This window comes from Rhea americana, unplaced genomic scaffold (genome assembly GCF_003343005.1).
Source record: "Rhea americana isolate MKP2758 unplaced genomic scaffold, rheAme1 scaffold_243, whole genome shotgun sequence".
In the NCBI taxonomy this organism is placed as follows: Eukaryota; Metazoa; Chordata; class Aves; order Rheiformes; family Rheidae; genus Rhea; species Rhea americana.
In genome coordinates, this window is record NW_028186361.1 from 586,022 (window position 1) to 612,447 (window position 26,426).

The window sequence follows — 26,426 nt, forward strand, 5'->3', positions numbered from 1 at the left end:
CCCTGTGTTGYCACTGGATAGAAAACTGATGGGCTTATAGGACAAGGAATATTAAGGACAGTTTGGGGAGAAATACAAGAAAATGAAAAAAGTGAATAGAGGGGTATGGTCAAGGTATTTCCTTCTTGACAGTTCCCCATGGATTCTCTTTTGCATTTTATTACTGGGTAAGATTGACTCCTATCTTTTCTCGTCCTCACCTTCATGCCAAAGACTAAAATAAAAAATTGGTATTTTTCTATGTTGAAGAACGCTATTCTAAAGGATAAAAAGAAGAGATTTATGGGGAGATTTTTATCATAGTACTAGTACATACTAGTTCGGTGTTTTCATGATACAGCTRTATTTTAGGTTTAATAACCTGATTTTCAAACAGACAAAAAGCCAGTTTTTCAAGATATCAGAGCATACACATTTCCTATTCTGCTGGCAATTATTAAAAGAAGATGGTTGAAACTTGCTAAGTTATTTTCAGAGTTTGTAATTTCTTACTTTAAGAATAATAATGTAGGCGGTTTTCCAAGTGATCATGGTGACATGGAACATTCATTTCAAAAGGCAGAGAAATTCTGCAAGTTGACTACTATACTGATAGTTTTAAAATATAGAATTTTTAATGCCTTCTGGAATTAATKTATTAACAAGAATTCATTGCATCTCTTTCAGGATTTGCTAAATCAATAACACTTTAAAGTACAGCCAAGCAAATGTATATACAGTAAGCTTTACATGTAATAGCTGATTATTGACCCCCAACATGTAAGACCTTTCAGGACTTAAGGGGAATAACTGGATAGTACAAAGTTCTACATGGCCCATTCCTCCACTGCACTTGGAGAGTAAAACATAAAAGAAAAGAAGAGAGCAAAGTAGAGGGCAGGACTTTGGCAATACAACATTTCACTCTATTCAAAAAGAGAACGGCCTTGTAGGGATTTTCTCATATTCAGTATTGCTCTAAATGAGGMTGCTTCAGTCTCTAGTCAACACAGAACTCAAAGTATGGAAAGGTGATTGGAGATGACTCTTCCTTTCTTCCTTTCTTTCTTTATAACCTCAGTATGACTCAGGATTAGCTCCTCTACCGACATGTCTCTCTTCTGTCTTTTCAGACAAGAGTAAAAAATATGACAGGAGGAAAATAAGAGCAAGGTGGGCACAAGTTTATAATCCCTAAAATAGAAATGAAAACCCTACAAATCTGGTCTTAGCATTTATAGGGAGCCATGTCATTAAAAATTAGYTATTAATATTTGTTATTTCTTATATACATGCAGCTTTTCGCTAAATTCACATTTAATTATACTCAGCTAGCTGTACCTCCATTTAATTAAAGATGAAAAAAAAGTGATATTTAAGTATCCTTTAAAGGGCAGAATGTCAATGGATGTGATGTGATGATATTGGATTATAATTAGGGGTGGCTATTTCTCTTTCTCTGTAGTTTTTCTGTCCGCTTTTCTTTCTGGGAATGGGTTTCTCTCCTTTGGAACACAACGAAGCACCCTCACTTCCTTTTGGCAATAGTCCCTCTCACATATGTGCCAAAAGACACAACAGTGAAAGACCGGAGCTCTAGGACTCTGATTTATGACCCCTGGTAGATGTAGGCCTGGTAGCTGAGGAGTTTACTACTCACAAGTGTTGGAGTAGGCAGTAAATACATTTTAAGTTCCAAGGCATCATCAGCTAAGGCGCCCTACCACTGTACAGTGCAGGCCTGCCAATACCACAATCTGAAAGCAGCAGTTTCTCTGTTAATACATTGGGCTGTGAACCATCCACAGACATATCACCTGCTCAGCCTTTGCTCTCCAGGAGAGAGGCCAGTTGAGAGCTGAGGRAAGTAACCTTTTCAGCTCCCCTAAAATGATTCTGAAGAGCTTATAAACCTATACTCCTAGATGCAACCCCCAGGTCAGCTATAGGACCTAGTRAGATGCTGATCAATTAATTTTTCTGCTCCAGTTACCATATCTGTAAAATGGGGTTTAACATTTATCTACTTTGAAGAAAGACGAAAAGGTTAAATTGATTAATATTTGCAAAGCTCCTTGAGGAAAGTATTAGAGATGCAACAACACAGTAGCACTTAGAAGCTGCACATTCAGTTCCCTTTGCGCAAAGATAACTTTTTTCCAAAAACTTTCCTAATATTAGACCTTGACAAATCACCACACTTTCTGAAATCATTGCTTCTTACACGSTGTCACTCATTTCCTAATTACAGTGAAGAAACTTACAGAAGTCTTCCCTCAACTCCTGGACAAACTGCGCAGAGTAGAACAGAAGGCACCAGCAAACAATATTTCTGCAAGCATTCAGCGTATTAGAGAGTTAATTGCTCAAACCAGGAGCGTAGCAAGCAAGGTAAAACTTTTGGATGAGACATTCAGTTACTAGAACTAATAATCTAATGCATCTTATTAGGAGCTCCATTTTCTTGGGCTATGTTAGAAACCAAAATCTTGACATTATCTCCTCCCAACACTTGGATAAACAYAGCACTGTGAAACTTAATAAATTTTTTACAGTTGGTATTTGCAAGCAATTAGCATTGCCATGGTATTCACTGTAGACTATTGCTACTGCGGTAGCAACTTTACTTAAGTAATTGGCACCCTATTAATGATGGCTACAGTAACAGAATCATTTAAAGTTAAAAATAATAGTTCACTATTCAACTGGCAACATTAGTTACAAGCAGTAGTAATTATGGAAATTTAATACAAACCTTTGTTAGTTCATAATATTTCCTTTTTTTTCTTTAATTTTCTGAAGGACAGGAGAATCTTTGGCTCATACACATTTAATAGAGAAAAATACTTTCATTACCATACTGACAAATTATGAAGGATACTTCCACAACAATAACACTGAGGTTGAAAATTAAAACAATGTATTTGAGATCATTCAAAGAAACCAAAAATTCAGTTTACTATTACACATTCCCAGTGTTGCTGCTCACATACATCAACTTAAAAAAAGCAAAGTTCAGTCAGTACACATGCAGTGCTTGAGTGCTTGATTTTTTCTTTAAACATATTTCAGCATTCAAGCRTATAGTGGTTTAACTTTGAAAATATTGCTTTAGTTATATTCAAGCATTTTGAATTAAAATGAAAATTTTTWAAAATTTGATTAGTATTGCACATATTTCACTGTAACTTCTGTATTTCACTCTAACAGTATTAATCATGGACAGAAAAACTTCCAAAGCAAAGAAATAAATTATGAGTAGACGTTTTCTAGCTATGTAAGATTTTTATTATATGCCATGCATAATGATGCACCCCTGATTCAACAAAGCACATGTCTGTGAACACTGAAATTTAATTTACATWAAGAATATGCTTAAGTACAGTTAATTAGGAACTTTAATTAATTTTAAATCCATTTCCTTCATTTTCTTTACAATGTCTTCCRTAAGTGATTGTAATAAACATTGAGTAGGTGCCCATTTCACTCTTGTAATAAGGGAGGTTGCTGGCAATTCTTGCACATTGACATGAAGTAATGTCCCCAATCAGCAATAACGTGTCTCACTTAGCACACTTGCAACTGCAGGTCCAAGTCTCTATGACGTTTGGAGGTCAGTCAGCTGTTGAAGTCAATCCGAAGATCAACCTGGAAGAACTGAAGTCTTTCACTTCCATGAGTTTGTACATAAAGCTTCAGAAAGACAACCCACAACTGGCAGCATCTCCGGACAGATTTGTTTTGTACCTTGGAAACAAAAATGTATGAGAATAACCCAGTTAATTTTTATACCAAAAAAAARGGGGGAGGGGGGGAAATCAGTGCAAAGGTTATTTGTTCTTGGTTTTTCCTCTCACCTTTTCTCCATGCCTCACAATAAGAGGTGCCTCCTACATGTCTTATTCATTCTGGTCATTGATTTAGTGACATGCTAAGAGCAASGGCTTCTGAGACTCTTGTCCTTGAGACTTCTCACCCCAATGAAGGATTCTCTCTAAGAAGCAAATTAGTTTGCCTACGCAGTGTGCTACTGAGATTGTCACTGTTGTGATCTACATTTGCCATCTGCACTGTCAGTACTGAGCTGCTCTGAAGCAGTTCCTGATCCCTATCTAGCTTTTGTGGGTCACATTTTAACCAGGTTTATGCTGCTGAGATTGTAGATTCCAAATCTTTAAGTTCAGAGATCCACAAGATTAGAAGGTTTCTTTGCCTCTAGCTTGTGCTGCTTTTGTGTACTCTGTACATCAGTACTTTGAAGCACGTAGAAAGAACATACGCTCTCACCACCTGTAAGTGCTGTGAGACAACTATTCTTTAAACTTTGGTTCCTGAAAGAAGAAAAATCACATCTTTCACAAGCTAGGTATAATCCTGGCAAGCCATTAATCAAGAAGGGTAAAGAGGCAGGCTTTTCTTTTTAGGCTTTTCTGAAAAGAAACCGCTCTTGGCAGAAAATTTAATTAGAGTGCATGATACCTAGGCTTTAGACAAATGTTTCTTACTGTACCCTACATATGGCACAGCACACTACATACTGATGAACAGCTTCCAATTAAACATGACAAATTTCAGTCAGAAAACACCTTATGACCTTGTATTTACCTCAGTCAAAATGGATATGAGATAAAATTTCAGAGGACAGATTTGTTCTGTGCAGTTCTATCTGGTGAAGTGAAGCAATTAGATAATAAAACTTTTGCTTGTTAGTTAAGGTGTCATTTTGTCTAACATAGCCTGTCCTTTACTAACATTCTGCATTAAATCTCTTTTACTGTTGTAGCTCTGACATCCTTCTCCATTGGTGTTTTAGGCAAAAAATTACATTGGTCTTGCAATTAAGAACGATAATCTTGTGTATACGTATAATTTGGGAGGCCAAGACGTGGAGATACCGCTGGACTCCAAGCCAGTCAGCACCTGGCCTTCTTACTTCAGCATTATCAAAATTGAGAGGTAAAGTTCTAATGTACATTTCACCAAAATCATACAGTTAATAAATAAATAAATAAATAAATAAATAAAAATATAAAAAAAMCCAGAAAGAACTGTCCATCAGTAGTAGTCTAAGTGTCTGCTCCTACTCCTGCTGAAGTAAATGGAAATTCCCAGTGATTTTAAAGTCAGGACTCAGGGGCCATAGGGAGGAAGACAAAGTGTCTACAGTTTCTCTTTCTTTCCTTCCAGTCTACCAATCATCTAACTGATGTAATATAAACTCTTCTTGGAAGTGGGAGCTTTCTTTCTGGTTTGTTTGTTTGTTTTATTTTTGGGAGGTGTTTTGATGTCTAGCATGAAAATGAAAACACGAACAACATGAAAACTTCTTCTCTTCCAATTCCTCTCTACAGGATTGGAAGACATGGCAAAATGTTTCTAACTGTGCCCAGTCTTAGCAGCACAGCTGAAGAAAAATTCATCAAAAAGGGAGAAGTTCTCGGTCCTGGCTCTCTCCTGAATTTAGAACCTGAAAATACTGTGTTCTATGTTGGTGGCGTGCCTCCAGGCTTCAAGGTTGGTCAGAGAAGTACCCATATTCAGACTTAAATAACATAAAACTATCTTGTTAGGACTTCCATTACAGAATGGAAATGGTTAATAAATAAGATGTTCCTATTCTGCCATTTATCATTCTAGGACTCCATCTCTTAGCCATGGCCAAAAGTACTGCTTTCTCTAGCACATCATGACCAGATTCACATTAGCTGCTATTAAGTTTTTCTGAAAGATAGTAAAAGGGAAAAAGCTTATTGGCTATTAAGTAGTAGCCAGAAACTAAGGAGACCTATTAGCCTCGCTTAAAAAGTTTGCAGGCCGCTAGGTTTTTGTAGAGCTAATGAGTCCTAGATGTTTACAATTTTTCTTCTACAACTGTAACAAGAATAAAAAATAATGTATTGCTAATATTACAACAATTGGCAAAATAGTAATACAGTGATCCATTTGATTTTGAATTATGATTGGTTAGAATTCAGCCTTACAATGGTTTGAAGACTTGCCCATGCAAAACATGTCTGAAGACCTGTGTGAGACAGCTGCTTCAGTCTAGTTCCTAGTGAACAACATCCGTATCAACAGTCAGCATGATAAAACTATGATACGCTAGCTCTGTTAGCTTTATATTTTCCCTTCACTAATGCAGCTATTCAAATTCCATTTGCAGTGACTTTTGTTAAAAGAATGAATTTCTGTATCCTGCTAACTGTTCCAAATAATATCTACTGAGTATTAACCACTGGTACAGATTTGGAATCCAGGTGCCCTGTATTTTAAGTGGTGTCTCATTTCTCTCTCTTTCACGATGGAGTGAAATTATTTTTCAGGCAGAAGAGGATATCTACACATTAAACATGAAATATCTATTGAGAGAGTCATGTACATCAAGTAAGATCTGTGATTAGTCATGTAACAGCAAGATCTTAATTCTTTTCCCCTTCTCCACCAATTGTGCTCCCTTTAAAACTACACTGGAAGTCCCTGTTTGCAGTTGCCTTACCTAAACTGTTGTTCTCACTGTGCCCCATTTTGACTTACAGCTAAATGGCCATAAGTTGATAAGGACTGCAAAGACTATTCRAAGGTAGTATCATCCCATTCTTTTCAAAATACGAAGAGCTCAGAGAGAAAACTGACACCAGGCACAAATGTTTTCATGAAAACCAAATAACGAACCTTTCTCCTTTTACCTATCTTTGCTCCCTGCACAGCTCCCTCCTAGCTTAAACCTACCTGGCTTCATCGGCTGCCTGGAACTGGCTACCCTGAATGATGATGTGATCAGCCTGTACAATTTCAAGCACATCTATAACATGAACACCACCACATCGCCACCTTGTGCCAGGTAGGAGACAATCCCAGAGCTACTCTGCTCTGGTTTAGAAAGTGCAAGTCCTGATATCTCATACTTTTTTCCAGAATACAAATCTGAAGATGATACTGACTTGTCCAGAAAGAGCCTTGTCACTTTAACCTCCTAGTCTCATCAGCAAGTTGAACTTACTTATTTGCTATTGCCTATCCTTGCTCATGCCTTCAAAATGGAAATGCAGAGCATTGCTGCCCTGCATGTTAGCTGGGGCACARCCCAGATTTTATTACCCACTCTGCTAGCCATAGGATGGGACTGCTCCTGACTTCTTTCCTGTCCCCACGAGCAATATGACCACTGTCAGTTAACTCTAGGCAGTTCAGCAAATTTGAGGGTATTCCTATGCCCAGAAAACACAGACAGTATAGATGTGCCTGCAGGCCACCTCTCCTGGGCTCCCCAGCAGAGCCCATCCTCAGTTAAAGGCCATAGAGAATTAAAATGGATTTGTGCAGAAGCCGGGGAAGCTCTTAATATGAAAACCTCTCCTTGAGGATGGGTTGTGGCCCTGCCACTTCATGAGAATATACAGAAGAACTTTCCTGYAGTCTTCTATATACACCACAGGATAAAAGTGTGATCTAATGACAGAGTTAGATACACCCTCAAAGCTACACATAATTTTTTAGAAAAAAATCCAAAAAAAGCAGAGAAGTAGAGAGCCAATAGCTCACTGCTGCCAGGAACAAACATCAGTTCATAACATTTCAAGAAAGCATTGTAATTGTAAAGCCTTATAAATTTCCTTAAATTAAAATGGGGAGCTTTGGTGTTGAAGCTATGCCAAATTTTGTTTCTCTGTTTTTCCTAGAAATAAATTAGCTTTCACTCAGAGCCGGGCTGTGAGCTATTTCTTTGATGGTTCTGGCTATGCCGTGGCAAGAAACATTGAGAGACGGGGAAGATTCAGCCAGGTGACTCGGTTTGACATAGAAGTTCGCACACCTACAGACAATGGACTGATCTTGCTGATGGTTAATGGAGTGAGTACCAAATTCTGCCAATTACCTTTATTCGCAAGCACCACATCTTCTCCCATATTTGCAGTGAATGGAAAATCTAAAATGTTTATGTCCTCAGATTTCATTTGAGGGATGAAGAAACATTTTGTGTTCAGCTGGTGCATATATACGTTCCGAGAGTATTAGCAGACACCTTGCAGAGGCCATGAGAAGCTGGGGCCCTAAGGTAGATTCTGCTCTCATACAGAGAAAGTCAGAACTTCAGAGCGRTCATACCACTGTGATGACACTTTGAGAGAGAATCTAGTTAAGCCCAATATTTGCACCTTTACTTAAATTTGAATGTACAGTCAAAGCTATAGGAAATTTTCAGGAAGTAGTTTCCATAAAGCAGCCACTTTGTGATAGATACCACCTTATAAGTGTGTCTTGGAAGAGTATTAGAGTTTGACATTTATTTTAGTTACTGAAAACTAAAGTTTTCAGTAACCAAAGTAAGTTTCAGCAAATAAATAAAATAAGTTTCAGTTTACTGTGTAGAYGCAGTCTGCACACACACACAGATCCACACACCTACATGTACCACTGCATTGGACATTCAGACAGGAATGAATTCTACTCTCATTAGAAGAGTTACTCCCTAGCATTTGCTATAAGGTAACTTCCAAAAGGAATTTCTGGAGAGCAATTTGCTTTGTAACATACTATGCCACCAACAACCTTCACTGTCAGGAAGTTCTGCACTAACCAGTTGCTGCAAAGTATAACAGTGGTATTGCAGATCATTCATTTTTTTTTTCCAACCAGAAGATTACAGAAATTTTTGTGATATACGCACTTTGTATGTTATGGTGGAAGCTGTGATCAAGTATGATATCAGCCATTGAAGGCCATGCCTGTTGACAGATGCCTTCAGATAGACTGTGTAAGCAGCCCCTCATTACTCAATTCTGCAAGGACAGCTCATAAATGCTCTGAATGTATTCCTTGTTTCATTTTCAAGTTTAAGCTATTCAAGAAAAATGCAAGCTGCAGTTTCACTAAAAAAGACTACATTAAAACCTAATTTTACTACTTTAAGTAATGACTTCTGAGGGTTGGATAATTAGTGTCAGAGACAGCAATTCTTGTCTTGCAGATTTGAGAATTATTGTTCCCATGTCTCCAGTAGACATTTACAATATGAATACCAGAAAAGAATGCAAACATTAGCATTAACAGCATCAGTCCAGGTGCACAGCTGCTGTAAACTGTGCTTTCTGTTTCTTTATGTTCAGATTTGGAATGAGACTAACTCTATGCTACCGATCTTGATTTTAAGTAAAACTTGATTGCCTAGTTCTCCTCTTCCTTTCTCAAGGAAGATTCAGCTCCATGAAGATTTCCTAAAATAGAGCTCCTATTTCTAAAGTTTAGGTCACTTGGTCACAAAACAGAAGCCAAACAATGAGACAAGAACAGTCCAGAAATGCTGAAATCAAATTCAGGATCCCAAATAAACCATAGCTACTGCCCAGCCTTCAGCAAATATACCAGTGCTGATCAGGGCTGTGAAGAGATACACTCTGTACTATCATAGCAGTGCTGGCAGAAGCTTTTACTGCAGATAGAGCCATTCCAGCAAAATGCTGTTTTCACCAGTATAACTTCATTCAGGGCATGTGGTTTTATTTTGCCCATACATAGAGCTATTCACATTAGGAATACTTTGCTGGTAAAGAATATTGACACACTTGTGCTACTAAATATTATTCCTATAGACAGTTTACCAAGCCACCAAATAAGCATTGTTTATCAAACAATTATGTGTGTGAATGTATATACATATATTACAAGTACATATATAACCATACATACAAATCCAAAACACAGTATTCTAGTTTTGCAAACAAAAAGGCCTCTTCCAAGTAGCACACTGTTCCTGATAAGTATCAGCCACTCTGATTACACTGCTTAATTTCACTACAACAATCACAGTGCTTTTCTGACTGCTGTTTTGTTTTATACAGAGTATGTTCTTCAGTCTAGAGATGCACAATGGTTTCCTGTACCTTCGCTATGACTTCGGCTTCAGTACCGGCCCTGTTCTGCTAGAGGATTCCATGAAGAAGGCTCAGATTAACGATGCCAAATTTCATGAGGTAGAGATGGGGTTACAGTCACCTCATTTGGCTAACTCCAACACAAGGCAGGAATAGTTTGCTCCAAAGCTAATTAGAAGAACACAAAGATGAGGAGCCAGGCTGTGGCAGGCGCAGTAGGCTGGGCAGAACAGCAGACTGCATAACTACCTTGCATGTGAAAGAGCACATGCCCCTCTCACCAACACAGCTGGGTGAAGAGGAAAAGCTCTCCCTGCTTCCTGGTAAATCAGCACTTGTGGGCAGATTTTATATACTACTAGCCAGGTTATTGACTRTACAGGCAGGGGACACTTTACTGTGGGAGAAAAGGTGTAATAATTAAAAATGAAACTATACMTAGAAAACCTGTATCCTTCAATCATACAGTTCTCCACAAAAACACGTCACTGTTAACTTGATCACCTTAGCTGTTACGCATTGTGTTACAGTAAGTATTGCATTTCACATTTCAGACAAAGGGAGATTATTCAGCTATCCATCTTTTATATGTGTACAGTAATTTGGGGGCTTTGTAGATCAAAAATATCATGTTGCATCTTGTTTTATGAGAATTTGCTTTAAGCCAGTGTAGCTATAGCAGCAGCAGTAAAAAACTCCAATAGTGGCTTGCTTCACCTGATGTTTATTTGGTATAAATTCAAAGTCTGATCTACAAAGCTACAGTTTTGTTAAACTTGCAGAGCAGAATTAAGCCTTTTATTCTTTGACAATAAAAGAAGTATTTATAAAAGTATGCCTATAACTTCCTATTGGATAAATCAAGAAAACACCCTGAAATTAATGGAGTTGATCTCCATTAGCTCATCAGTGTAGAATTTGACATAAGTAGTTTTGTGCAGGTCTGGACATAAGTGAAATATTTTGTTTTTTAGAGAAATTCAGACATCAAAATAAGCTCCCTACTAATAATTGTGGTCAGCTCTTCCTGATTTACAAACAACTTTTTTGATAAATGGGTATTACTGTTAAAGCTAAAAAACATAAAGGTACAATCAGTTGTGCAAAATCACCATGACAATTTTAAAAATATGACATTTTGGACACTTAAATTTAAGTACATATTTTTCTTTTCAGATTTCTATTATATACCACAATTCTAAGAAGATGATCTTGGTAGTAGACAGGCGACATATAAAAAGCATGGACAACGAAAGAACAGCAATGCCATTCACAGACATCTACATTGGAGGAGCGCCTACTGAGATCTTACAGTCCAGGTTAGTTTACAACCAGTATTCAATCATTATTGTCAAGCAATCACTACATTTAAGTAATGTTTTATGACTTGTGCCCAGTGGCTCACAGTCATATTTTCCCAGTCTCAACATCTTATGTAAACATAACCCCTTACACACCATTCTAATTTTCTCTAAGAGCTCTGAAGCACCAAGGATTAGACATGATTCAGGACAACTACTCGTCTAGCTTCAGTAAGGGTAACAGGAATTGCTGTCTTCTTAAAATAAACACTTTCAAAGAACACATGCCTATATAGAAGCACTATTCCTCCTTACCATGCACAAAATGATCTTTGTAAAATAGAAATGCCTTAGCTGAAGGATCAAAGTCCTTTACCAATTGCATTTTCAAATCTAAAGATGGTATTTTTCCTACCATTCACTTCAGTTGTAATCAGTCTCAGTTTCTCTCTAGACTCAAGTTAGCTAGCTTTACATGGGTGTGGGAAAGTATTGGGAAGAATAGAAAAATTCTCATTTTCCCATCATAACATTTGATAGAAGCCAAGCTTAGTCTCAGCAGACTGTATAACTTGCATTTCCTGAAATGGGAACCCACTGGACTAAGGTGACACAGGGAGAACAGGCTAGATGCTTCAGATGCTGTTCTGACATGCCACACACATTGCCTGAGTGAGACAGCTAAGCCATCATTTTCAGAAGGACTCCAGATGCCAATGTAAGTGTCACAACTCTTAACAAAAAATATGGTCTCTCTTTGAAACACCTTCTATGTTAGAAAATTGAAGATAGTAAATGTTGCACAATAGTTTCTAGGTATTAYTGGTAAATCCTCTGAAAACTTATTTTGTTGTCAGGTTAACTGGCTGAATCAATAAATAATGTCACAGATACAAAACATAGATGAAGCTTTTATGATAAGGACAAACTTCCTATAAAGAAAAGTGATGCCTTCTTTGAATATGCAAACAAAATGGTGGCAAGGGAAAAACAGGTGATACAATTTACGCAGCCTCTTTCTTTATAAAGGTCAGTCATACGGAGCTAATAAGAAAACTACTGGGATGGAGTGAGAAAAGACTCCAATGTATTAGAAAGCAGCTAGGAAAGATACAACATAGTGTAACTCTTCAGTTTTCACATTTCAATTTTTCAGTATAAAGGATGTAGAGCACATGCCCAAAGGATCTCTGCTAAGGCTGGTACTGAATGTATACAGTAATGATCTATAAACAACAAAGGATAGTAAAAACTTCCTTGGTAAACTGAACCTAGAGAAAACTGAAAAAGTCCAGAAGGACCTAGAATATTAGGCAAATGTGCAGTACCTGCCCAAATCATTGRAAAGTTAAACTTGTTCACAGATGTAAGATACACAATGAATCATATGAATTATGYCTGGAGTTTTCAAAGTGAATTGTGGTCATTTTGCAAAATAACCTGGAAGATACTTTCAAAGCAGGAAAAATAGCTGTGTAAGGCACAAGTGATAYCAGAAAAAAATCTGTAGACAATATGTAACGGTCTACATGTTATGTTTTAAATATGTTATGTAAAAATGTGATCAATCATAGTACTTAGAAGTTTTTAAGGAAGTGACTTATGCATAGCTACACCTTTATCTTGGATATTGTACTCAGCTTTCATTCTAATGACAAGGGTGGACAACAAAAAGCCAAATGGTCCAAAATGGTCCAAACCTGGTGACAACATTCCATTTGCATCAGGAACATAAGTCTGTATTAGAATTMAATCATCTTCTACTGACATTTGTACTCCCTTTTTCTAGAGAGATTTACATTCGACTGACATTGGAGGGCAGAGGCAGAAGGAAGAATTAGCTGTAGTGATAGAGAAGGAGTTTAATTTTCCTTCAAAACAATGCATTTTCATTCACTTCTACAGCACATGCCTCAACTGTCTTTTTCCCAAATAAATGAATCTGGAACCACTGTTACATGTTATTTTTCTCCCATCTCATTCAGTGCAAAAAAGCAAAGTGCTACGGAGAGCTAGGAGCACTGGGGGCTGGGAATTGTAAGGAACAAATTCATACGAAACCTTTCTTTAGTTTTTAACCTATCTTCCTTAGTTCCCATTGCTCCTAGAAAATGTAGTTCCTTAAGTCAGTGCTATTTAACAAAAAGGCATGTTTGTGGTATCCAGCCAGTCACATGGCCAGTCAAGTACAGTTTAAACTGAYTGACTGATACCCCACATCCTGAGTCAAATCCCACTGGAGAGGAGCCTTCTTGTTGATTTAGCCTTCATGCTGATTTCACTGAGGAACAGATTAGGCCCTCAGAGTGCTCATCCTCTCACCTAATTTCAGATATGTATGTGTATACTATTCCACCTGACGGTCAGTTTAGCCAATGTAGAAAAATATGCACTTACAGAGCCTGATTCATCTGCCATGTTGCAAATCTCTACCTCACAGTGAGATAAATCATGGAAAATTAGTACAGAAGTAGATGTCAATACTGTCGATATCATCCTAATTGAGGTGAGAAGAATCCCACTGCTAAAGTTCCTGCTACAGAAAGTGCAAAGACTGTCCACAGAATAGCCAGGTGAAAACTYACATTCACTCCTTCAGTGTATTTGTTTCCTGGTTATCTCCTCCACTGGGATCCAGCAGATCTCATGACATTTCCTGGCYCTACCACAGACCACTGTGGATAGGCAAGTTTCTTCTTTTGCATTGTGCAGTATAAATACTTTGAGGATAAATTTCATCATGTTTGCAGTATGCTGTAATGTTGTGCTATCCTGGTGAGGAGTTGAGTAGAAAAATGCAGTGAGCAGGAGCAGTTGGGATACACTGCTGTGCTCTACCTCAAACTTGACATTAAAGGGATTCTGCAAGCCCATCTACTGCTCTCATTTACAAATTTATAAACCTATTCATCAGCAGTCAGAATTTACTCTTACTTCCTTGACCTCTGTTACTAATATTTGTTATAAAATAGAGATCCAGCTGCTTCCTTCTCCATCGGTAATGGAGATTACCAATAGAAGCAAGAGAAGAAAACTAAAACATAACTTTTCTAGAACAGGAAAAAATGAAGACAAAAATCCACTGGTTTTAATCCTAAGTGGGCAGAAACCCACTTAAAAATATGCCCTTTAATTTCAATATCTGTTTTTACCTTCTTAAAGTTATTTTATATATGGGTCTCCTTTCTGATTTCTCATGTTCTCAGTATCTTCACTCMTCGTAACACATAACATGATTTAATAGTTGCTTTACATAAAGATGTAGGTACTGGGCTCTAGTGAAGCAAATGATTAAGGTTCTTCCAAGTTTTTTTGAACACTTCRGCCATAAAAGTATATGCAGGAGGGCAAGAGTTATTTAACTGCAACCTGTTTGACACTGTTTTCCAACAGCATCAGCTCACATCTGGTAGGAAGTGTTGGCTTTAAAGGCTGCATGAAGGGCTTCCAGTTCCAAAAGAAGGATTTCAACTTGTTAGAAGAACCAGGAACCCTTGGAATTAGCTATGGGTGCCCAGAAGACTCACTGGTAAGCAGAGCATCAAGTRTGAGCTAACAACAAAGTTTTGGCAATGGATACGACCATAAGGTCAATATTTACTCCAAATAATGCAAAGTAAAAGTCTTCAACTAAGGAAACTTCAATGCATTAATTGTGATTTTTTATTTAGTCTGCTGACATGCTATCCAATTTTCATCCTGAATTGCAGCACTAGATGTTTTACTTGATAATCTTGTATCTGAGATTGCTATGTGAAGGCTGGATCTGACATAGGCTGTGCGCTGTATTCTGAAAGCAAATGTTCCATAGTAATTCARTTTTTCTTTATGAAACCAAGAGAACTGTCCTCAAACACTTACTAATACAGTTGTATGATGTGAAAAGGACTGCAAGATATTGACCTTCTAGATGAGTTTTCCCCTTAAGTCAGTCTAGTCAGCCCTCTGTGAAACACAGGACAACTGCATGAACACTGTTGGAACTGCCATTTCTTTTCAGATCCCCTCTATCTCTCACTATTTACTCATTACAATACAAGGCCGGTAATTCTAAACTGTGTTCACAGTTTTTATCCTGTAGGTATACCTATCCAAAGCCATGCTGTCTGTGAAGAGGAAGCAGCCCACCACTTGTAGAACTGATCAATTCACTGATGAACACAACTTCATCAATGAAYGTGTAAAGGAAGCTAGCTGCAATCTGTCCTGCTTCAGGCCTGCTTTTCCTTCTGAGGCTGAGGACTATGCCCCCCACCACCATGGCCCGATACAAGCACTCAGTGTAGCATGCAAGCTAACACATCTCACATCGTGATGGTGACTCCGTGCCACACTGTTCAGAGACGGGCTTTAGTCCCTTCTGTTTCTAGTCTTCACGCTCATTAACATCAGCAGACTTAGGATGAGCACTGGAGTCCCTAAGGAAATTGAGAAACATTTGGCTTAGTCTAATTGGCTACACTTTGTTAATACTTTCATGACATGCAAGGGGCAGTCTATATGTTAGGTTAAGTCAAGCAGAAAATATTGAAGCTTTATAAAAGAACTGAACTGACTACATCTTTAAAAGAAAGTCTCCCTTTTTATTAAAAATGTTTTCTACAGCATACTTGTAACTTTATTTTATTTAATTCGCAGATGTCCCGCAAAGCATATTTCAATGGAGAAAGCTTTATTGCATCAAGCCAGAAAGCRTCCCTCTTTGGTGAATTTGAAGGAGGTTTTAATTTCCGGACATTGCAGCCCAATGGGCTGCTRTTCTATTATTCTGAAGGAGTGAGTATACTTTTCTTTACAGTTTGTGTTGTTTTAGTTTACCCTTGGATTGTTTCCCAGAATACTAGGGGAATAATGGAATTTTTCACCTCATGTTTTAACAATGGAAAAAGTAGTCWAGAATATAGAAGCATTCAGTGATGGCCACATTTTTACAGTTTGCATTTGATCTACAGATGAAATCCAGCTATGCCTCGATATGATTTTGATGCCGAGAAGAGAATTTGATCACATGCCTAGAATTAATATGCATCCCTTTGTGCTCAATAAAATCCACAGGATAGAAATGCAAAGTGGATCTTGCAGTGTGCTTAGCAGCACTGCAATCCCAATTTGGACCTGTAGGTGCTACCAGAGCATAAATAATATTAAGGGACTGATATTTTCCTACCAGAGAAAATCTCTGGAAGCAAAAATGAATCAGAGAAAGCTTGTTTGGATTAGTGGGATGATATTCTCAGCAGTACTGAGTTGACAGAAATTAGTCAGAAAGCTATTCTCAGATGGTACTTAAGCCTCCATGGATGACTGGAAAAAAATGTGCTTTAGAATGGCTCTTTGCAGCTATGGGCAGCAGGCCACACCAACTGCTCCTGTTAGAGGTGAGAGATGGGCAGAACGTGGAGTCACGCTCCCAGAATGGTGAGTGAGCGAGAGGGATTCTGCAAACCTGAAGGCTCAGACTTGCATCTGCACCAAGCATAAGCTCCAATGACAGGAACATTTGCTACCACCCACAAACTCTATTCTGCCATCCTTGCAGATCACTAGTAATGCAGCAAACAAGGCTGTATGAGACCTATATCCACTCCTGAACTTTTACATTTTAGTCTGGAGTATTACTATATATTGAAATAAGTCACTATGTCAGTTATCCAAGCTATTTGCATAAATGAGGCAGAGCCTGAAGTATAATAAAGTGTTTTCTTGTATCACCTTACACACCACTTCCGGTTTCAACTTAAAAGCTCTAAGCCTACGAGATGCCAAGTGCCCTATTTAACAAATGGAGAATAGCTATTTAGCACTTCACAGAATCAGACAGCAAGATTCCTGTGACTGCGCAGTGACAGTGTTTGTTCTAATGGAACAGATAATATTCCTGTTGTATGGGGCTGTGATCCCATATGCCTGATCCAGATAGAAAATCGTATCTCTAAGACCATTTTGAATGACTGAGTCTGATCAGAGGGAATTAGGAAAAGAAAAAAAAAAAGTATTGTTCTTATGAGAGCAGAGATCTTACAGTAACAGCTGTTCACAATACCATAACAGGGGTACCAGACAAACAAATCAAATATAAACATCATAAACTACTAGATGGAAGGAGCTCATGTGACAGATGTATGAGACAAAGGCAGCAGTAGAATTCAAACTTAAAGAACAGCAAGAATATCAATTATAATGCAATCATCTCCTTTGCTTCTCCGTCTATCACTCTGCAGAGAAAGTAAAACTGGGGAAAACAGCAAGAAGAAATATGTTTCGTTAGAGCAAATAAAAAYAACAATTAAATGCACTGGACTGTCAACTTTTCCGGTGTTATACATGCTTCTGAAGATGCTTTTCTCTGTATTTCAGTCAGATGTGTTATCCATCTCTATGGACAGAGGTGCTGTCGTTTTAAATGCAAGTGGAATTAAAGTTCAATCATCAGACCGAAACTACAATGATGGAAAAAACCATTTTATCATTACTTCTGTCACACCAGAAAGGTAAAGTGGTCCAGCACCTTTTATTCCCTACCTTTAGAATATAGATATTTCTTGTAAAGAACTCGTTATCATTTAATATTCTTGTTCAAAGGGATGTTTAGGCATTTTTTCACTGATTTTTTTAACTGATTAATTCAGTTTTAAAAAATAAACACCAATCACGCCAAACTGAYGTGATTGAAATTTGGCCTGCTTGGCCTAAAGATAAGATGCTAGGAATTTTTAGTAAAACTAAAAGAAAAGAATAGTGTTTTTCAAAGCTTAGTTCCTGTTTGCCCTCATATCATAGAATSATAGACTGGTAAGATTGGAAGGGACCTCCGGAGATCATCTAGTCCAACCCTTGGTGTAGCCCATACAGGGATTGAACCCGCAACCTTGGCATTAGCAGCACCACATTATAACCAACTATGAAAGAAGTTTACTAAGCCTAAGGGTCATTCTTCAGGGTTTTTTGGTTTTTTAAAGCAGTCCCAAATTAAGCATTGAATCATTTTACTATTGCTTTCTATGTTAAACATTTTATTAAAAGGTCAAAGAATCAAAGAATCTTTCTTTTAGAATCTTTACTATGCAGGTAAAAAGATCRTTCTGTTTCCAAACTGAAATGGAGGCTTGTACATATGACTTCTGACATCCAAGAAACACAGCTTGAAAAGCTGCAAGCGCAATACAGTGCCTTGGAACAGCGTTGAGAACTGTCATATTTCCCTGAGAGTTTTGAACTCTTAATTTGCCAAAAATCAATGCCTGGTGCTTCAGATAATAGGCAGTTTCATATTAACGCAATAGAATCCTTCCTGATTTCTGCAGCAGTTGGTTTGCTTGTTGCAAAATGAGATTAGGCAAAGATTATTGTATAGCTAAGACATGAATATGTTTTGATAGAAGAGAAAGAAAAAGGGATGGGGACATAAAGAAGAAGGATTGGCCCATGCTTGTATCTCATTTTCCRAAACAGTGCTTCCATGCATTTACTAATGATCTCTTTGTTTATGTATCTTCGCTGAGTGGACTGCAGTTTTCAAGACTTCAGGATTAACTCCAGGATATCATATCATGACATCTGTTGGCCTGTGGACTCTAGGTTGCTAGTGGGCTAGTTGCACTATTGCTCGTTGTGCAGCTGGAAATGAGATGTTCACATGACTGTGAACWTTACTATTCAGTGATTTATACACCRACCCTGACAGCACTTGTGGTGTACGGAGTAAGTTGTCTAATAACCTGCATGGACTTTTTATAAAACTAGTTTACAAAATGGACGTTTTGTCCTTGCAGATATGAGCTGACTGTTGATGACAAGAAAGAAAGCAAAAAGAAACCAGCTAAGGACAAAGCAGGGAAAAGCCCTGACAGTCTCAAGAAGTTCTATTTTGGTGGCTCTCCCCTCAGCATGCAGCAAGCCAACTTCACTGGCTGCATAAGCAATGCCTACTTCACTAGGTACGTAGCATCCTCCCAAACACATTATCAGGCAATTGATGTCTGACAGCTCAGACAGTAACTACTCTGCAGAATTGATTTATTTGAACAATAAAAACATTTATCTCATTTTGTGAGGCTAGTCAGTATATGTGAATACCTTTCTTATCTTATTTGCCATGAAAACTGTTRATGCAGACCTCCTAGGTTTAAGAAATTGTTGAAGTGGGAATAACTGTTGACGTAAATCAGCTTTCAGTACTGCACCTGCTAATGCCTTTAGTGCAATGTATAATTTGAATAGCTGTAATTTACATTTATATTATGTAGCTTGCAGCTCTGCCTTTGAAACAAAATGATACTATGGCATCTCACAGAAGCTGTTGAAGTTAGGAGTTTGGTCAAGTGGAAATGGTCTGAATTTGTTGGTGTTAATCACTTCACAAAATACTCTTACATGGAAAATTTTGAAGTAAATTTGGTGCTGCAGATTCTGACTCTGTGTTTATGCAAGCATGAATATAACAGACAGAAGTAGTATAGGCTGCCCATATCATCCAAACATTATCTGATTAATCTGTATTTTTAATCAAGGATCCAAGATGAAAAAAGTCCATCAAATCATCATTTAAAATACAAATGTAAAATTCTGTGAGTTCTATGAAAACCATTGCAATACTTGCAAACAGCTGTTCTTTGTGCTTTTCAGTCAGTCCATCATATTCCCTCTTTGAAACACAGGTTGGATCGAGAGGTTGAGGTGGAAGATTTCCAGAGGTACTCTGAGAAAGTTCAGGCTTCTTTTTATGGGTGCCCTGTTGAATCCCCTCCAATTGCTCTTCTCCATAAGAAAGGAAAAAACTCATCAAAAGCCAAAGGAAATCGTAATAAAAAGGTTTGCTACAAATTGCTAAAGCATCACATTAGAATTTTCCAGAGCTGATATACTATGTCATGATTGTAAATTCTCCAAAACATGTTCCAGAATGTACCACTTGAAGAATACTTCAGCTATAACATAAGCAAAGGTCTTCATCCCTTTGAATATTCCATCCTACAAATATCTGCCCTGATCTGATCTAGTCTACACTTGCATCATTCTGTCTCATCAGAAATGTAAAACACATTTTCCAGCATCTTTGAGAAAGCATTGTAGAAAGAGCCTTCTTTGATTTCTTCTATAGCCTAAAGGCAATAAGCTTACTTCTGTTCTCAGCTACTTCCATGTGGCTCTATTGGATACAACTAGCATGCATTAATATAAAATGAGGGAAAAAAGAACTCTTCCAGCATGCAGAACTTACAGTCCAAGCATGTCCTATTATGACTATAGTATATGCTACATCATTGAAAGCAGAGAGGAAAAGATTCAAACAGGAAAACTGCAACACAATTGAACTGTAATCATGTTAGCTACACAGTTAGGAATTCTTGGAACCATTCATTTTTTTTTAAGGAAAGCCTATATTGCTAGTTTATATACAAATGATATTGCTAAAAAGTATGTTCCATCTTACTTAACATTTCTGGTTCATGGTTCTCTTTGTATGAAGGTGGGAAGAGATAAAGACAAGATCTCACAGGCTTCAACTGGCCTCAAAAAAGTGTATCAAGAAATGAATATGCACAGAGACCCTCAATGCCACCTGCCTCTGAATCCCAAGGCAACTGAACACGCATATCAGTTTGGAGGAACAGCAAACAGCCGACAAGAGTTTGATCACATACCAAAAGATTTCAGTGAAAGGTAAAGGAACTTTAGAAATAAAAATGAAATACATTGGGGAGGGCAAAGTAGCATTTGAAAGGAAGAAAATGACATATTTGTCCTCTTAGCCTGACATTTTTTTTTTTATGTATTATATCTATGGCAAATGTATTTTGTGTATTATACCTGAGGCAATTTTTTATATACAGAATTTTTTAGGATATATTTGAAGGTATTTCATCTGAGTCAGAGTAATAAATTGAATATGTTTCCAGTTACATCCCTTTTGTAGACTCTTCCATCTACATTGTATATTAAGAAAATGAGTTTTCTTGCCCATTTGTATGAAGGTTTTAAGGATGTCCATTCTATATAAGTAGTGCACCACTGGTCTCTTTATGCAAAAAGTACTGGCAATCAAGCAGAGCTGAAAAAGAACATAACAGTTCACCAAGAAATAAAGCACAGTTTTGAGGACCATGGCAGATGTTTAAAACTGCTTGGGAATCTACATAGTGCAGCAGGACATAAAGCCATGAAAACTATGTCCAATTCAAGCTATAGTGGAAATACAAGTAATTAATTATGAGCCCAGCTATTCTGGTTATTTAATCCTCAGGCTCCCACAGGATAGGCTTACGGTATCTTATGACCACCAATGGATCTTAGTTTAATACCTTCCATGAAAGACTACAAATTCAACCAAGTATTTTCTGGAGGCATACCAGACCACTAACTCAGAAAAGAAGAGTGCTATTTCCTGACTTAAATAATAGAATCATTACATTTGTTTTACTTCAGTAGCGTTTTACTTGGGGCAATCCATTTGAGACAGAAGAAGGAAAATGCAAACTCTAATACGTCTGTTCATCTCTACAGGATATATTTTTGCTATAAGTGCTATTACAGCTTTGTTATTGTAGTATTTATTTTAAAAAACAATGACTTGTGATGTTTTAAAACAACTTCTGTTGGCAGGGACTAAATGTGCACATGGAACGTATACACTGCAATGGAACATGTCTAGATCGCTCATATAATACCAGGAACAGAAGCTAAGCTAATTAGGGGACCTGACAGGACTAACCAGTTCTGGCACTGCCCCACACAAATACAGCTTTGCCATTTTTTAGACCCAAAGCAATAGTACCACTCAACAACTCTTCACTGTTCACATTGTGTCGAACGGAATCAAAGTACATGGCAATGTTGTCTTGAACTTCATGAAAAACGACTAGAAAGCAGAGCCTTAGCTAAAGATGTGTGAACTGTCAGGCTTCCACTACACCAAAGGAAATGTTAAAAAGTCCACCAACATTGCTATTTGACAGGAATCGATACATAGTGTCCATACTGTCAGTTACTGGTTATCTGCATTGATTTTATTTACTCCAGAGGTTTTGGTTTATTTGAAAGTAAGTTCCTTGTAAGGTGGCTTTTTCTCTAGCTTTGACTTCTACTCCAAAAAAACAGTAAGAAATGCTTCCCAGAAACACCATTTCCATAAAGGACATCCTTACCTTCCTTAGGCTGGTAGGAAAACCTCAATCTTCCTCACTGCAGGTGGACTTCTGTCAATTATATCTGCTCTAACGTTAATACTGTGTTTTTATTTGCCAGAGCTCAGTTCTCTATCAGTTTGAAAACTCACTCATCTCATGGCATGATTTTCTATGTCTCTGACGAAAAAGAGACCAACTTCATGGCCCTTTTTGTTGCTCATGGCCGACTCATTTTTATGTTTAATGCTGGTCATCAGAAGATAAGGATTAAAAGCCAAGAGAAATACAATGATGGTCTTTGGCACAATGTAAGTAGAATAAAGCAATCAGTAGGAAGACSCATGCTTTAAAAGATGTGGTAAAGATGCTGCTGATTTGACAGCTCAGGGAGTTTTCATTCCTGTGCTTATAACCACACCTATGTGTTGAGAAACTTCTGCTAATACTTTTAGATCTTCCGTGCAGAATTTTACTAGGTCATTAACTAGGGATAGGAGAGTTTACTTTGTAAATCAGTTATAAAAATCTAGCAATTTCACACACAACAGCTAATCAGAAATAACAGAAGCAAGCAGAACAGTAAAGCAATAAAAATCAGATAGGAAGGAAAGGCTAGGATATTTCTTTTAGACACATTTATTTGAACTGCCTAAGCAAGAGGCATAGTTGTCTTAGGGTCCCTCTGTAGTCCAAGAAAATTAAGAAAGAAATTTAGGGAACGAGATGATTTTTCCCCTGTAGGTACCTATCTCTCCTCCTTGACTACAGAGGAAATCCAGTTACAAGCTCCTAATTTAGGCATTTAATTGCTTAAGCACTTAAACATGCTTTAAAGCAGGTTGGATGAATCCAAACCATATGACTGGGGAAGACTGAGAACTGTAAAAGTGTAACAATGAATAATATTTGTGAATATAAGATGGGCAGATCTCAGTAGATCCTGTGAGACCTTAACTACCTGCCTCATATGACAAAATGGTAAGACAGAAGTTGTATTATCAAATTTTTATATGAACGCGAAGACTGAAAGTTCTACAGCAAATTATAATTAATAAAATAGGCTTGTAGCGTATGACTCAGAGGCTTTTCTCCTCAGATTTCTTATCTTCTTCCACTACAGAGTAGTGTTCCCACAGCACATGAAAGTAATCTTCCGGATTTCTTTTCTCCTCCCTTTCTAGGTGATATTTATAAGAGGAAAAAATATTGGTCGCTTGATAATTGATGGTCTCCGAGTATTAGAAGAATCTTTCAGTGGTAGTGCTAATACTTGGCAAGTCACTGAACCACTGTATATTGGAGGTGTATCTCCAGGAAAAGCTGTGAAAAATATCCAGGTAAAGTAGACACCCATTACATCACTACATAGCTCTATGTATAGCTAACACAAAAGTTGACTCTAGGGGTGAACTGAAGCAAAATCAACTCCACACTGAGTAGCGCTCAGCTCAGTTCAAGCGGACAGTGGAAGTGTATTGGGCAGACTCGCAGCAGCAACCAGAAAAGCCAGTGGTCCTTGAGGAACAGAGAAATCTTAGTCACATTCAACCTTAGATATCGAGACAGGTAAAATTAGGTGAGATCAATTTCACACTCACGTCTGAGGTCATCTGAGAGACACAGAGCATAAGAAAAACACCTGTCCTGCTTCTCTTTTCTGGATATAACTCAAAATCAATACACCAGAGAATCCTGGCCTTAGAGATCACAAACAAGCACAAATTGGGGAGAAAAGGGTTTCCTTCCTTCCATAAGCAATTTATCTACTAATCACGCTTTTTGTTTCCTCAGATTAACTCAGTCTACAGTTTTAGTGGTTGCCTCAGCAATTTACAGCTCAATGGAAGATCAATTACTTCTGCTTCGCAAACATTTAGTGTAACACCTTGCTTTGAAGGCCCATCAGAAGCAGGAACATACTTTTCATCAGAAGGAGGATATGTTGTCCTTGGTAATATACTACTGAATAAATGTATCCAATAATAACACCTTAGTCTTATTCACTGTACTTCACAATGGCACATGTAACAGATGTTGTAATTTCATAGCCTGTGAGCTCAAAGGACAATTACATACAGATCATTATTATGCTAAGCAGGTGATGCTGAGAGGTGAGAATGTCACCATGAAACTAGATAAATGGTTACATATGTGCATGTATATACACGTATGTACATATTTAAGTTAATTAGAATAATTTCACAGAGGAATATGAAAAAAATTATTGTAGAAAAATGCAAGCCAATAGGGCTAAAACCATGCACAGCAACAAATGGTCACCTTTAGTCTTTAACTAAGAAAACAGTATGTGATTCAAAAATCCTAATGAAAGGATTTCTGTATGTCTTGACACTGAACAACAAGACAGAACACATCTTTTCCATCATTTAAGCCTGCTGTGTTCCAGGAAGTGTTTTATGAGCTTTTTTGGTCACAGAGGCTCTGATCTGAATAGGAAAGGAAACAGAGAACCCTATCCATTGGTAACACCAAGCGGAACTACACACTGTTTCCAATTTGCTCCCTGGCCTGCCACCAGATAGAAAAATTGGGTTTCTGCTATTGAATCATCAAATCTCAAGTGAACTCCCACTCACTGTGTAAAAACTGCTGAATGCCAAGCAAATTGCACAATATGAAACTGCCTAAAAAAATACACAGAAATTATTTTCTGCTTTCCATCACATTGCGAAGAAGTATTTTTTTAAAAAAATGCATGCTGTTTAAATAATGAGAAAAATAAAGAAGCTATTATTAATACTTCAAGGAAGCAGAATAAACAAAAGTGGAAATGTGTCACGTATGATGATGCACCATACTATCTATTCAAGTATGTACACTGGCACATGTTCCAATAGTTAGAACAGGACAAATTGGTTCCACCTAGGGACTCTGAATTTCCATTTTGACTTTGAATAGATGTCCGATTTCATCATTAACTCAGTACAAAAAGAAGAATGTTATTCTTTTCTCCTCACAGATGAATCCTTCAGTTTAGGCCTGAAATTTGAAGTTGTTTTTGAAATACGTCCCCGAAGCAGCTCAGGAATTCTAATGCATGGTCACAGCGTGAATGGGGAGTACTTGAATATGCACATGAAAAATGGACAGGTATAATGAAGGCCACATTCCTTCCACTATTTTGTCTGGTTCTTCTATCTACTTGGACTCTGTGCTATATGCAGCTTTTCTCTTACAAATTTGCCATTACTTGATTCTTATTTCTCTCCTAACTATATTAAATGCTTAGATTAGGCAACCTACATACTTCTTTTAATATACATAAAATAACACCTAGCATACAAAAAGATCACTTGACTGGTACTAACAATAAATATTTAATGTGTAGGTGAAAAGAAGCGTGAGTGCTGACACTTCGTTGCTGCTCTTTCATCTACACATTAAAAATGTATAACAGTTACAAGTAAGGTGATTTCATTTCTGCCTGACGAAATTTTATTTCTTGCATGTTAAAAACAAAATCTCAGTTGCTCTCATTGTCTTCTTGTTTTAACACGTGTGATGGAGATAGTGAGAGAGAAAGAAAGTTCTGATTACCTGTTGATACGGTTACTAAAGCCTCTGGATTTTTGTAAGGCTGTGAATTGAATGAGAGTGGTTTTGAAATGAACTTTTCAGATTGTTGTTGCTGTCGCTATCTTATGTTCACTGTTCAAATCTGCTTCTCTTCATGGCAGGCATTATACGCACACAGTAAGAAGCTGTAGTCATAAAAGATAGAACAAGCAAAGGTCTGGAGCAGCAAAATAAAATCTTTTTCTCCTTTTTGAAGAAAAAAAAAACTCAGAGTATAAAGTGAATGGGCAGTGTGGGTGTTCTTAATTACTACAGTGCACTACCCAGCACCTGATTGTCAGTGTCTGTTCTGGGCTAGAAATAAAGAACCTTGAGGCATCCTGTTACCTCTGCTACTGGGACAGGAACCTASAGTAGAAGCACTGAATGGACATTTTAACAGTAGTGAATCATCCCATCCTAAAGTAAGCATCTGATATAGGTGGGATGAACTATCATTTGGAGAATCTATTGCTCTATAAATCCCATTCTTACAGCTCTAGCTAGTCCCTGGTATATTAACAGAGAACTACTTAAAACCACAGTGCATCTCTGTGTGTCATCGCACACCT

General features: G+C 37.5%; 1 protein-coding gene across 3 annotated transcripts in view; it reads left to right on the plus strand.

Annotated features, from left to right (window-relative positions):
• Nucleotides 1-26,426, plus strand: part of LAMA4 (laminin subunit alpha 4) — a 107,652-nt gene that overhangs the window by 76,128 nt on the left and 5,098 nt on the right. For all 3 annotated transcript variants that reach the window (XM_085306632.1, XM_085306633.1, XM_085306634.1), the window contains 18 exons: nt 2,231-2,370; nt 3,568-3,741; nt 4,793-4,935; nt 5,331-5,493; nt 6,687-6,820; nt 7,659-7,830; nt 9,819-9,950; nt 11,028-11,170; nt 14,546-14,681; nt 15,791-15,928; nt 17,510-17,643; nt 18,925-19,089; nt 19,810-19,963; nt 20,622-20,815; nt 22,397-22,586; nt 23,460-23,615; nt 24,070-24,229; nt 25,259-25,389. In XM_085306632.1, the coding sequence (XP_085162758.1) occupies nt 2,231-2,370; nt 3,568-3,741; nt 4,793-4,935; nt 5,331-5,493; nt 6,687-6,820; nt 7,659-7,830; nt 9,819-9,950; nt 11,028-11,170; nt 14,546-14,681; nt 15,791-15,928; nt 17,510-17,643; nt 18,925-19,089; nt 19,810-19,963; nt 20,622-20,815; nt 22,397-22,586; nt 23,460-23,615; nt 24,070-24,229; nt 25,259-25,389 (2,759 nt within the window). The remainder of the gene's footprint in view (nt 1-2,230; nt 2,371-3,567; nt 3,742-4,792; nt 4,936-5,330; nt 5,494-6,686; nt 6,821-7,658; nt 7,831-9,818; nt 9,951-11,027; nt 11,171-14,545; nt 14,682-15,790; nt 15,929-17,509; nt 17,644-18,924; nt 19,090-19,809; nt 19,964-20,621; nt 20,816-22,396; nt 22,587-23,459; nt 23,616-24,069; nt 24,230-25,258; nt 25,390-26,426) is intronic.